This window comes from Lepidochelys olivacea (genome assembly GCF_965140295.1).
Source record: "Lepidochelys olivacea isolate rLepOli2 genome assembly, chromosome: 12".
NCBI lineage: Eukaryota > Metazoa > Chordata > Testudines > Cheloniidae > Lepidochelys > Lepidochelys olivacea.
The window spans coordinates 39,828,856-39,842,161 of NC_140422.1; the positions used below are offsets into that span (position 1 = coordinate 39,828,856).

Consider the following 13,306-nt stretch of genomic DNA (forward strand, 5'->3'; position numbering starts at 1 on the left):
ATTCACTGAGACTCTCAGCCAGCCAGTAAAACAGAAGGTTTATTGGACAACAGGAACACAGTCCAAAACAGAGCTTGTGGGTACACCCAGGACCCCTCAGTCACGTCCTTCTGGGGGAGCAGGGAGCTTAGACCCCAGCCCTGGGGTTCCCTGTGTTCCTCCACCCAGCCCCAAACTGAAACTAAACCCCCCCAGCAGGCTCTCTCCTGCAGCCTGTCTTCACATTCCTGGGCAGAGGTGTCACCTCCCCCTCCCCCTCCTGGCTCAGGTGACAGGCTCTCAGGTCTCCCATCCCCAGGGCACATTCCCAGGTCAACACTCCCCCCTCCCTGCTGCGTCACATCATCACAGAAGGAACTTAGGTTGGTTTGGCATGATTTGTTCTTGGCACACCCATGCTGACGGGTCCTTAGAACTCGATTATCCTCTGGGGGCTCACAAACTGATTGGTTAACAATTTGTTCCAGGTCTGGAAGTCGGGCTGCCCGTCCTATAGTTCCCCGGGTCCTCTTTGTTCCCCCTTTTTAAAGACAGGTACAACATTTGCCCTTCCCCAGTCCTCTGGGCCCTCGCCTGTCAACTGGGAGTCCTCAAAGGTAACTGCTAACAGTTCTGTGATTGCGTCCGCTAGGTCCTCAAGTCCCCGAGGGTGCATTGACCAGGTCCTGGTGGCTGGGATCCATCCAGCTGGTGGAAATGTTCTTTGGCCGGCTGCTCTGAGCCTGGCAGCGCAGCCCTGGGGCTGGCAGCGAAGCAGTTAAAACTTGCTACTAGTCTCCCTCTTAGGGTTTTACTCATGAACTGCAGCTTGAGTCAGTGGCTGTGGAGGTGGCAGGCAGCGCGGTGGCTCAGGCTGGCAGAGGATGCTCCTGGTGTGAGCGCTCGCTGGGTGCGGGAGGCAGCGCAGAGAGAAGTGAGGCCAGCAAGCAGGTGAGCGGGGGGGCGGGGAGTGCAGACCAGGGGGCTGGGACAGAGGGATCCCCGGCTGCGAGCGGGGCTGCGAAGGAGTCAGGGAGTTGCCGGGCAGGTGCAGCTGGCAGGGGGAGGCTCCCAGGGGCTTTGGCAAACGCCGTGTGCCAGGGCAATGGGCCACTGCCCACAGAACTTTCCCAGTGAACTTTGGCAGCAGCTGCCCTTGGCCCAAAGAGCCACAGCCTCCGACTTGGCGAATCGGTGAATGACGGGCGCCACGCGGCATGGCTCCGCTCTGGGTCCGAGCCCAAACGAAGTGTGTGCAGGAGTGAGCGAGCGTGTGTGCCCGGGAAGGTGCCATACATACCCACCTCCCCCCCACTATGGCGTGAAAGCCACCGACTGGTGCTGGGTGGGGGGTCCCCCTCACTCACATTTCCCCAGTGAGCAAGGGGGAAATGCCGAGCGCATCCTCTTGTGCCAGTTGGGCACAGACAAGGGCCAGCGAAACCCCTTCAGATCCCGACTCCAGTGGAGTCTGCATGGGGGGCTGGGCCGGGCGCCAGGCTGAGGGGCACTTTGGCAACCCCTGGAAGGGCGATGGAGCAGTGCGGAGCCACGGCCAGGTCTGCCCCTGGAGAGCCCGGTCCGTGCCGCCCACTGGGCTCTGCCGGGTCAACCTAGGAATGGCCGCGGGTAGCAAAGCCCTCGGCCAAGGTCCTGCTGAGCCCAGGGCACAGCCCATTCCTGGGGCATCCCCCAGATACACGGGGAGGTTTGTGGGGGGGAGTGGGACCCGGTGGTTACATGGGGAGGCGTGGGAAGGGAAGCGGGACCTGGTGGATACACGGGGTGGGGTGGAGGGGGGAATGGGACCTGGTGGGTACACGGGGTGGGGGTGGGACCCTGGTGGGTACATGGGAAGGCAGGGGAGGGAGCTGGACCCCGGTGGTTACATGAGGAGGCATGCGGGGCGGAGCGGGACCCCGGTGGTTACACGGGGAGGCGTGGGGGCGGGGAGCAGGACCCTAGTGGGTATACGGGGTGGCGGGGGAGGGAGCAGGACCCCGGTGGTTACATGAGGAGGCATGTGGGGGGGAATGGGACCCCGGTGGTTACACGGGGAGGTCTGAAGGGAGCAGGGGCTTAGCCGAGCTAGACACTTTGATCTGAAGGGTCCCCACTCCCAGTGTGGCTTCCCCTAGCAGCAGCATGGCCGGGGGTGAGTCTGACTGACGCCATTGTGTGGCGGAGGTGGGGAGGGAAGGAAAGGGATCTCACCCCCAGCACTGGCTGGGTTAGCCGGGGGAGGGCAGGGGCACTGTCCCCAGGGGAGGGGCGGTAAGAAGGGGCATACGCAGGGGCAGGGAGGCAGGCACCCTCCTGCTGCAGCTCTCTGCCATCGGTCAGTATCCTGTTCGTCCCAGCCCCTCTCCCCCACACTCCCCCTGGCTCCCAGCTGCTGGGCCCTGCAGGAACCGCCCTGGTACCTGGGCCTGGGAACCCTGGCTGCACAGAGCATTCGCCTCGCGTCCCAGACTCTGGCAAAGTCTGTGCTGGCCCTGGCCCCGGGGGACTCCGGCCTCCCGAAGGTTCCCACAGCCCCTCCAGGGAGCAAGGACTAACCCGGGGAACAAGCAGGGACCGTGGTCCCCAGGAGCACCTCCCAGGGGCAGGTTGTGGCCCCTGGAACCCACGAAGTGGGCGCCGTGTGTCCCTCTGGCTCCAGCCAGCTGCCTGGTGTTCCCCGGCGCTGAGCACGGGCGGGCTGGAGCCAGGGCCAGTCACTTTGGCCCCAAGTGGCTCATCCCCACCCACTGTTCTCCCCCCCCCCACATCACACCTTCTCTGTCCCTCCCCACGTACGCAGGGCCCTGGCCAGGGACCTCTCCTGCCTCCTCCCCTCTGAGTGCGGGAAATGGCTCCTGCCCAGCTGGTTTCCCTGAGCTGGGGCTCCTGCGCCCACTCGCCCTCTGCTCACCCAAGTGCCTGCTCTGGGAGTGAGGCTGGAAGGCTCCAGGCTTCCTTCATCGGGGAGGTACATGCAGACCCCGGGCAACTCGACCCAGGCCAACCTGCAGCACCACCCCCCATCCCAGCCCTGGACTCCCCACACAGCTCTGTCAACGTCCCTCACTGCCGACCCGCAGCCCCCTGCTACTCCAACCCTGCTCCCACAGCCCTGCCAGTGCCCCGCACGCCTGCCCCGCAGCCTCCTGATGTCCCAGCCCTGGGCCCCCCTTGGGCAGAGACTGTGGTGATCAGTTCTGTGGTGATTTCGAGGGAGCTGCGTGTCCCCAGGAGACAGGGCTCCTTGTCACGTGGGATGTGTGCCAGGATTTTAACCCAGGCGTCGCCGAGTTCAAGGCCTGGGGTCCGTGCTCCGGGGGGCGTCTTTCCAAGGTGCCCTCGGCGATCTCAGCACCCAGCCAGCCGTTCCCTCAGCCGAGACTCATGGCAACATGTGAGGAGGGACGAGAGCTTCCTGGGTTCGCCTAGCAACACCCTGGGTTTCGCCGCTCGGCGGGGTGGACTGTGTGTTAGGGAGCCCCTGGGGGTGCGGGGTGCCCTGGGAGGCCTGTACTCTTTGGCTGCTGGGCAGTGGTGGATTCTCTGGCCTGGGCAGAACAGGGCGAGGAGCCCAAGGCAGAACCGGCCCGTCCTGCGGCTCCCTAGCGAGTGGCCCGGCCTGGGTTGCTCCGCCCGAGGGCCTGGTGGAGGGGGTCCGGCACGTGGCTCCCACGTGGGTGGCCTGCCGGGGGGAGCTGTCACACGCCAGCTCCTGCTCCTTGTTGTTCAGCAGGGTGGATTTGAATCCCTGCCATCAGCATCTCACTGGCACTCACACAACCTGCCCCCTCCCTTCTCTTCTGGGGCATCTGTGCTGAGCTGTGCCGCCCTGCCCCTGCCAGGAGAGGCTGGCGTGCCATGGTCACATGGCGCCGGCTGGGGGAGAGGGGAAGGCAGATCCCAGAGGGGGCTGGGTGCAGGGTTCTCTCCTTTCCATTCAGATCCTTCCCTCCCCTGTGCCGATGGTCCCTTCCTCCAACTCCCGGAGTGTGCATGGGGGAAGAGGAGGCTGTGCTTAGAGATCATCTCCCCTCCCAAGGGCCCTGGCCTTTCTCCAACCCGTCTGTGCTCTTGAACCCTGCAGGTGACCCCGCTGAGTGACCCCCAGCCGCCTGTCCCCCCGCAAGGAACGGGGACGGAGAACCCTGGGGTACCCAGTGCTCATCGAGCCATCCAACAAGAGACACTGACCCAGGCCAAACAGCGGGTCCCTCCTTCACCCTCTGCCCGGAGGAGCCTCCCACTCCTAGGCCCAGACGCCCCTGGACAATTCATCTTTCCGCAGAACGTCCGGGCCTCCTCCGGCAGCCCCCTTGGCCAGGCTGTCTGCTGCTGACGCCAGCCTCGCGGCCCACTCGAGACGTTTTTGGGGGGTTCCATTTAGCTGTTGACTTTGCAGCCGAGCCCATCGACCTCCCAGCCTGCATCTCTCTCGGCTTCCTCCCCGTGATGACAGCAGCGGCTTAGCCTTCCCCGCTGGCCACGGCAGCCGAGGGCCGGGCAGAGGCAATAGGAGCGTGAAGCGGGACCACCGTCTGCCAGGACACGCAGCGACTCACAAACGGGAGAGGGGGTTCGGGGGTCCCACGTGCTGCAGTCAGCCGGGTCAGCCGGGGCCGGTGCTGAGCAGGGCTGTGGGATCCAGCAGCCTGCAGGCGCCGTCTGGAGGGGAAGAACACCACACCCTCGCTCGTCAGCATCCGCGGGGGAAAGAAACCTGACGGGCGTCCTTCGGCAGCTGGCTGGCGACGGGCTCTGGAGCTGGCAGCGCCTCCTGCAGGTCACAGTCATGAGGTGCAGGTTTCAGAGAGGCCAGTGACAGTGAGGAACAAATCAGAAGCCACCTGCTAACTGGGGCTGTGCTGGCAGCTGGCCCCTCCTCACCTGAGCTCCTTCTCTGCCAGAGGGCTCGGTGCCCAGCCCGACGCCCAGGCCTTGTCTAACGGGAGGTTCCCTGACGGCCGCCCCTGAGAGGCTGCACTCTTCTGAGCCTGCTGCTGCCTGGCTGGAAAAAGCCCCCATCCCATAACTCTTCCCGGGGCTGCCTCTGCCTCCGGTCTCCACCCATCACAGCCCCGGACGCCCTTTGCCTGCAAGTCCAGATCTTAACGCCACGTTCTTCTGCCTGTCCGTCCCACCACCGACTCCTCCGAGAAAGGACCCCGCCCATCCTGTCCTCCGCCAGGATGAACGAGATCCCAGACCTGGCGTCCCAGTCCTCCCTGGGGGTGGTCTCGGCCACCTGCGTCTCCAAAGTAGAGCTGCGGGTCAGCTGCAAACACCTGCTCGACCGGGACACGCTCAACAAGTCGGACCCCTGTGTGGTGCTGCTCATGCAGTCCCAGGGCCAGTGGATGGAGGTAGGTGGGAGGCGCAGGCGGTGGGGCCAGCCCGGGGCTGCGTGCGGGCAGGAGGGGGGCCTCTTGGTGTTTCTATTGGCCTGGCCGCATGCATGGTGCTTACACTGCTGGGCGTGCCCATGGGCCGGGGGCAGCATGGGACAGCCAGGGGAACAGGGCTCAGCACGTACCCTGGGGGGGGCTCTCGTCAGGGCTGGGCCAAGGGACTTCTCCCCAGACTCTGAACAGGAATTTTCATCAATGTTCGGGGGGGGGCAGATCTGGATGAAAACGTGCTTGTTTGCGGCTGCGAATTCCACATTTGAGCAGCCCCTTTCCCCTCTCCCCTCAGTCGCTTTGTGGCCTTGGAACATTTTGTAGCACCTGGTGTTCTGGATCCATTCGGGGTGGGTGCCAGAGGGGCTAAGCCAGAGGGGCTAAGCCAGATCCTTCCCTCCCCTGTGCCGATGGTCCCTTCTTCCAACTCCCGGAGTGTGCATGGGGGAAGAGGGGGCTGTGCTTAGAGATCATCACCCCTCCTGTGCAGCACCCGCACAGGGCTTCTCCCCACGACATTGCTGCACTGCTGCAAACGCCCAGTGTAGACGCTCCACACGGGTGTGAGTGAGCTGTGGGGCCCCCTCCACCCCCCAAGTCTTGTGCACGTTTGCAGGCACTTGCAGGGTTGCTTTGAATTCCTCCTGAATTCTATGAACACAAATAGCTGGGTTTGAGCATCCGAAGTGGCGGAACCGCATGGGCACAGGGGGAGTTTTCCTTTCCCATTGCTGCCCCCCCCACAGCCTTGGAAGTAGAGCTGGGGGGATGTTTGTACTGAGAACAGCTTCCCCTGGGTGCTCTTTTCGTGGCCATTCCCTGCCGATGGGGGTCACGGTCCCGGGTTCGGAGTCGCCACAGGGGCACTTTCGTGGCACGTCCATTTGGACCTGCTCCTGGGGGCCTGATCCAGAGAGTTGCGCTCATCCTATCCGGATCCGGGAACGATGCCTTGTGTCCACCGGGTCCGGGCACAACACACCAAGCTGGAATTTCACATCTGTGCGTGCTGGGATTTACACTGGGCGTCCCTGGGATTTACTCAGCAGCTTGGCCCGAGGGTGACCAGACAGCAAGTGTGAAAAATCGGGACAGGGTGTGGGGGGTAATAGGTGCCTATAGAAGAACATGCCCCAAATATCAGGACTGTCGCTATAAAATAGGGACATCTGGTCGCCCTACTTGACCCTGATTGCAGGTGTGTTCAGGGAATTGCTGGCTGCCGTCGGAAAAAGGCCAGATTCCCAGAGCTGGTTCTCACGGCTGATTCCCTGGGAGCTGGGGCAGGCGGCGCTGAGCTGCTGCTGAGCCAGTGTGTCCGGGTGTGGAGGGGGGGCAAGTCCACGCTCCCCCACCCCCAAGTGCACTGGGACCAGGGGGTGGTTAACTAGCCGGTGATCCCTGTTAGGGACTTCAACACCGCTTCGCCAGAGACCTGCTGTGATTGCAGAGGCCCCAGCCTGGTGCTGCTCCCTGGTCCCTCGTCTGAGGGGACGTCCTCATGTCAGCCCTGTCCCCACCAAGGAGCGAGTCCCGCCCCAGCGCCCGGGCAGGGGCTGAGTCACACACACTGGGTCCCATGGGCGAGCTGTGGCAAGCGGCGAGAGCCCTGCTTAGCCATTCAGCCCAGGGCCTTGTCAGTGTGAGCTCCTCAAGGCTCACAGCCCCCCAAGGCAGGGGATGCAGAGAGGGAAACAGAGGCATAGAGAGGGTCAGGGCCTTGCCCTCGGTCAGTGGCAGAACCAGGAGCCCTGGCTCACAGGCTCCTGCCCCAGGCGCAAGGCATTGCCGCTTTCTGAGCCTGGTTGAAGAGGGAGGGAAAGGAGCGTCAGGCAGGCCCTCCCGCTCCCATGACCCTACTAACCCCGGCCCTTGAGCCCCGCTTTGGCTGGCTTTGGTCACACGCCTGCCCCGTCGCTCTGCGGGGGGACTGGTTTTAACAGCACTGAGGCTTTTCTGCCATCTCTCGTGGCAGGGGGTGCGGGGCACGCGGGGGGCCCAGCCTGCCTGCGCTCACCCCTGCCTGGCAGAGCGAGCAGAGACTGGGAGGCAGGGGGCCGACCCGGGTTCAGCTCCCTGCTCTGAGGCCGGCAGCCTGTGCCATGCAGGGTCCGCCTGGATGAGGCTAATGAGCCCCTGTGGCCTAAACAATCGATGCATGACCCTGTAGGTCCCATCCTCTCTCTCTGCCTCAGTTTCCACATTGGTCATACTGGGATAGCTCCACCACCCTGCCTCACCATGGAGCTGCTAGGGCTAATGGAGATGCTGATTAATGAGTATTAATTACCTATCATGTGACACTGGGTGAATGTGAGTGATGGATTCTGGGGGCGTCACCACAAGGAGAGTGTCTGAGCCTGGGGACTTTGCAGTTGATTCACCTGGGTCCCAGTGTCCCCCTTTTGCCCCAGCTGACCCCTTGGGCCACATTGAGAACTCCTTGCTCACATTGTACAGGGGCAAAACTCCCTCTGTGGTGGATGCCTGGGCCTGTCCGCGGGGTCCGGCTGTTGTCAGACACCTGCAGTGAGCCCTGCTGGGATGCACCCATCGCTGGACTCCCAGACCCCAGCCCTAGGGGGTTGTTTGTGCAACAGTCACAACCACTTTAGCCAAGGAAATATCACCCAGGCATCACAACCAGGTCTCCATCCCCACCAGGGCCCGTTGCAATCTGTGCTGGAAATAACCCGGACTGCCCCTGCTCCTGGGGCTGTCATCAGCAGGAGATGGGGGACTGTGGTGCCAGGGGGCACTGAGGCAGCTGGGGATGCAAGGTGCCATGCACGCCCTGCTGCCCATAGGCCACAGCCCAGTGCTGGCCAGGGAGGGAGCTGTGCTGAGCCCGGTACCTGCAGACCCCCCTTCCCACCTTCTCCATGACCATGGGGTAGCTGGCAGTGTTGCTGGGACTGGTGCTGACCCTGAGAGGGGTCAGGTTGGTGCCATGGCGTGGCCAGGCTGGAGCCGCGGGCTCCCTGCTGGCGCTAGATGGTGGGTGGGGCTTTGCAGAGGCCCTGCCCCTGCCGAGTTCTCTCGGCGGGCGAGGGAGGCAGCGGGTCCGTGGCTCTCAGTGCCTGGAGGTGATGGCAGGGGCGGTGCTGCTCCCTGGAGCCCATTCTGCGCTCCCCAGGGTTGATCTGGGACCCGGGCTCTGGGACTGGCGCTGTCCTGGCAGGGTGCCTTCCCCAGGAAGTTGTTCTGTTGACTCAGAGCTGGCAGGGGGTTGGTGTGTGGGAGGCCGCGCCGTTCCTTCTGCCAGCATGGCTCAGCGCATGAGAAAACGCACACCGAGCCCTTCCTGCGGTACACAGGGATTCGGGCTCCAGGCAACACCCCTGCCCCCGGAGCCCCGCTGCTCCCCGCCGCCCCTGCCACTCCCCTCTGGAACCAGGGCCCGACAGCAGCCCTGGGGAGAGACTGGCCTATGTATCCCACCCCCCGACCCGTGGCACGGCGCAGGGTCACCCCATCACACAGCTGGGCTGGCGCCTCCTGGCTTCAGGGATTGCCATTACACCCCCGCGGGGCCCCACCTTCACCTGGTAAATCAAGGGCCAATAAAATACGAAGTTGGCTAAAAAAGTGTCCCGTCCCCCCCCAGCAAACCTGGCCAGCTGATAGACTACGTAGCCAGAGCCCGCCAGGCCAGCGTACGCACGCAGGACATCGTCTGCAACCACCACCGATGGGCTCCATGACTCCTGGAGCATACAGCCATGTCTAGTCCTCCTTCTTCTGCTGCACTGAGATGGGCAGGCCAGGGGGCTCTGCCCCCCCAGAGCCCCTATATGCTGCTTCTGGTGTTTGGCATTGTCTGGGATGGGATGGGCGTGCGTGCCCTGTCCTCCTGGGCTTGGTCCAGGAGGCTTCTGTTCCTCCGCTAGGACTCACCTCAGACCTGGCTGTGACATGGGCCAGGTGGTACAGCTGTCACCATGGGTACGGCGTGGGATGGGGGGGCGGAGCCGTCACCGTGGGTACGGCGTGGGACGGGGGGCGGAGCCGTCACCGTGGGTACGGCGTGGGACGGGGGGGAGGAGCCGTCACCATGGGTACAGCGTGGGACGGGGGGGAGCCGTCAGCGTGGGTACGGCGTGGGACGGGGGGGGGGCGGAGCCATCACCGTGGGTATAACACAGGACAGATGTTAGAGTTGTCACCTTGGCAGATTGCTGGCCTCTTTCTGTTTTGAAATCTGAATGTTGAATCTGAAATTTGAATCTGATAACAGTTGGACATTCTCATTGTAATGTTTCTTTTGTGCTAGTTTCCTGGTATTAGCTCTTCTGTCACTACTTCATGATTAATTGCCTTTGGCTCAGACAGTTGGTTTGGTGTTCACAGTTGGACAAGTCGTACAAAACACACAATGTCCAGTAAGTTCTTGGAATACAGTGGGCACAAGTTTTTGTTCCAGCGCGTGGAGGAAGTAACCGGGTGCAGCCATTGTAGGATTGAGTCTGACCAACAGGGGGAGTTGGCTGCGAATCTGAAAGCTGAATGCAATTTGGGTGAAAATGACCATGAAATGGTCGTTTTTATGATTCCCAGGAAAGGAAGGTGTGAGAGCAGTAGAAGAAGGACAATGGACTTCAAAAAAGCGCACTTTAACCAACTCAGAGAACTGGTAGGTGAGGTCCCACGGGAGAATATCTGAGGGATACAGGAGATCAGGAGAGCTGGCAGTTTCTCAAGGAGGCACAGCTTCAAACTATATTAATATATTATTATTAATTATTATGAATATATTAATAAACAATATTAGAGGCACAGCTTCAAACTATCCTGATGCAAGGAAAGACAGGAAGACTAGTCAGAGGCCAGAATGGCTGAATCAGGAGCTCCTGAATGACCTGAAAAGCAAAAAAGGATCCTACAAAAAGCGGAAACATGGACAAATTGCTAAGGAGCAGCACAAAAGAACAGCACCCGCATGTAGGGACAACAATCAGAAAGGGTAAGGCACAAAATGAGTTACACCTAGCAAGGGACATAAAATGCAATAGGAAGCATTTCTTTTAATACTGTAGGAGCAAGAGAAAGACAAAGGAAAGCGGAGGTCCTCTACTTAGCGGGGAAGGAGAGCTAATAACTGATGACATCAAGCAGTCTGTGGTACTTACTGCTTATTTTGCTTCAGTCTTCACTAAAAAGGTTAATGGTGACCAGATATTCAACCTAATTAATATTAAGAACAAGGGGGAAGGAACACAAGCCGAAATAGGGAAAGAACAGGTTAACGAATATTTAGATAAGTTAGATGTATTCAAGTTGGCAGGGTCTGATGAAATTCACCTTAGGATACTTAAGGAACTAGCTGAAGCAATCTGAGAACCATTACCAATTATCTACGAGGACTCATGGAGGATGGGTAAGGTCCCAGAGGACAGGAGAAGGGCAAACATAGCACCTAGCTTTAGAAAGGGGAACAAAAAGGACCTGAAGTATTATAGACTGGTCAACCTAATCTTGATACCTGGAACGATACTGGAACAAATTATTAAGCAATCAGTGTGGAAGCACCTGGAGGATAACAGGATTATAAAGAATAACCATCATGGATTTGTCCAGAACAGATCATGCCAAAGCAACCTGATTTCCTTCGTTGCCAGGGTTACTGACCTACAGATGTGGGGGATGTGACAGTCGATGTGATGTCTGACCCCGTTCTGTGTGACATTTTCACAAGGAAACGAGGGAAATGTGCTCTAGATGAAATTACAAGAAGGTGGATGCGCAAGTAGTTGAAAGATCGCACTCAAAGAGTAGTTATCAATGGCTCACTATCGAACTGGGAGTGGATCCTGCAGGGGTCAGTCCCGTGTCCAGCACTATTTAATACTTTCACTGAAAACTTGGATAATGGAGTGGAGAGTGTACTTATACAGTGTGCAGATGACATCAAGCTGGGAGGAAGTGCAAGCACTTTGGAGGGCGGGATTAGAATTTAAAATCACCTTGACACATTGGAGACTTGGTCTGAAACCAACAAGATGAAATGCAATACAGAGAAGTGCAAAGCACTGCACTTAGGAAGGAAAAGCAAATGTACAGGTACGAACTGGGGAATAACTGGTGAGGTGGTTGTGTTGCTGAAAAGGGATCTGGGGGTTAGAGCGGATCACACATTGAATCTGAGTCGACAATGTGACGCAGCTGCAAAAAAGGCCAATATAATTCCGGGGTGTGTTAACAGTCATGTTGTGTGTAAGACACGGGAGGTCATTGTCTTGCTCGACTTGGCCTGGTGAGGCCCCAGCCGGGGTACTGTGTCCAGTCCTGGGCACTGCTCTTTAGGAAAATGTGGAGAAATTTGGAAGAATCCAGAGGAGAGCAACAAAAACGAGAAAAGGTTTAGAAACCCTGACCTGTGGGGTGGGGTTAAAACACTGGGGATGTTTAGTTCTGAGAAAAGAAAACTGAGCGGGGACCTGGTAAGTCCTCAAATCAGTGAGGGGCTGCTCTAAAGAGGACAGGGTCAGTTGTTCTCTGTGTCCACTGAAGGCTGGACAAGAAGTGATGGGCTTAATCTGCAGCAAGGGAGACTGAGGTTTGATATTAGGAAAAACGTCCGTTGGCACTCAGGGTTTTGTCCTACTAGCCATGAGCCCGGGGACTGGCGCTCGCAATTAAGCACGGCGCGGTGTGTTGAAATATTCTAACAATGGCTCAGCTTGAATCTGCCAGGGCTTTGTTATCTGGACTGACTTTTCTGCTAACCCCCTTGCCTGGGCTCAGTGTGGGCTCCACGCAGAGCGCTCGGACTGAGAGCTCAGAGGGTTGCTGAGAGAAGCCCCTCGTGAATTGTCACTGCTCTTTGTCCACCCGGAGTGATTTTCACCATGATCCCATTGCCACAGCTCAATGAGCACCGTGAGCGGTGTCCCTGGATAAGAGACAATCCTTTCCATTGAATTCCCATGGATCCGCTCCAACCTTGGGCCAAGGACAAGCTGGAATGTCATGTGGTTTTGGTGGCTTTTGTGCTTTCTGCATCATGTATTGATTGCCGATGCCACCTTTGGGTACTTTCCCTCCCGTGGCAGCATTCACACCTGGCCAGAACATGACATCTCTAGCTCCACTCTGATGCTTCTCAGTACCCAGGTGGGCTCTGTGGAGCATTTCCAGCCACGTGTTGCGTAGCATTACGACACACGGTCCTCTGCAGCAATTTCATCTCAATTGTGGGGGCCTGGGCTTGCCCTGTGGCCAGCCATCTGGAATTACTCGCTCAAGCTCTGGTACGGTTGGGACCTGTTTCCTGTCCCAGTTGAGCTCACCGTGTTTTCTGTTAGAATGTGAGTTGTGTTTACTCTGGACTCCACCCCACCTGCTCCTTGCCTTGAAAGCGGAAGAAGCAACTTCCTCTGGGGCCCGTAGCTCAGCGGAACCTGCCATTCTGCAATGTCAGGCCAGACCTTTGCGCCATGGGGGTGTGGGGTAGAGCCTGGCTACCAAGGGCTCATGCTCCGTTGCTTCCCCAGCCAAATTCGGCCTCTGAAGCATAGTCAGGAAAGAGCTGCAAACAAAAGGGCCGGGGGTGGGCCTGAGCGCCGTCCTACTGTGTGGAGTCAGGGCTGGGAGCCGGCGCCGTCCGGTGATTGTGTCGCAGCAGCACGGCCCCCAGCCCGGGTGAGGGCAGAGGGTCTCCGCTCAGCTCTGAGCACTGCAGCACCCACGTGCCTGTGCCACCTTCCCTTGCCAGTCAGCCCAGCCCCACTCCACACTGGCCCCAGGCAGCCCGCTGAGGGAGCCCTTCCTGGGGCCAGCGTGGAGAGAAATTTGTCTAAGCTTCCCAGGAAGCTCTGGGAGGCCTCCTCATTTCGGTGTGTTTCCATCGGTGGCCTTGTCTCCCCTGGTTCGGGTCGTGTTGGGCTCCTTTGTCACCGACACCTGCTTCCCTTCATTTTAAGGTTTTT

At 59.5% G+C, this 13,306-nt stretch overlaps 1 protein-coding gene across 1 annotated transcript in view; it reads left to right on the forward strand.

Annotated features, from left to right (window-relative positions):
* The first annotated feature begins 849 nt into the window (after nt 1-849).
* Nucleotides 850-13,306, forward strand: part of CPNE7 (copine 7) — a 35,917-nt gene continuing 23,460 nt past the window's right edge. The window contains exons 1-2 of the mRNA XM_084644334.1: nt 850-930; nt 4,067-5,342. Coding sequence (XP_084500460.1) covers nt 5,169-5,342 — 174 coding nt within the window. The 5' untranslated portion in view covers nt 850-930; nt 4,067-5,168. The remainder of the gene's footprint in view (nt 931-4,066; nt 5,343-13,306) is intronic.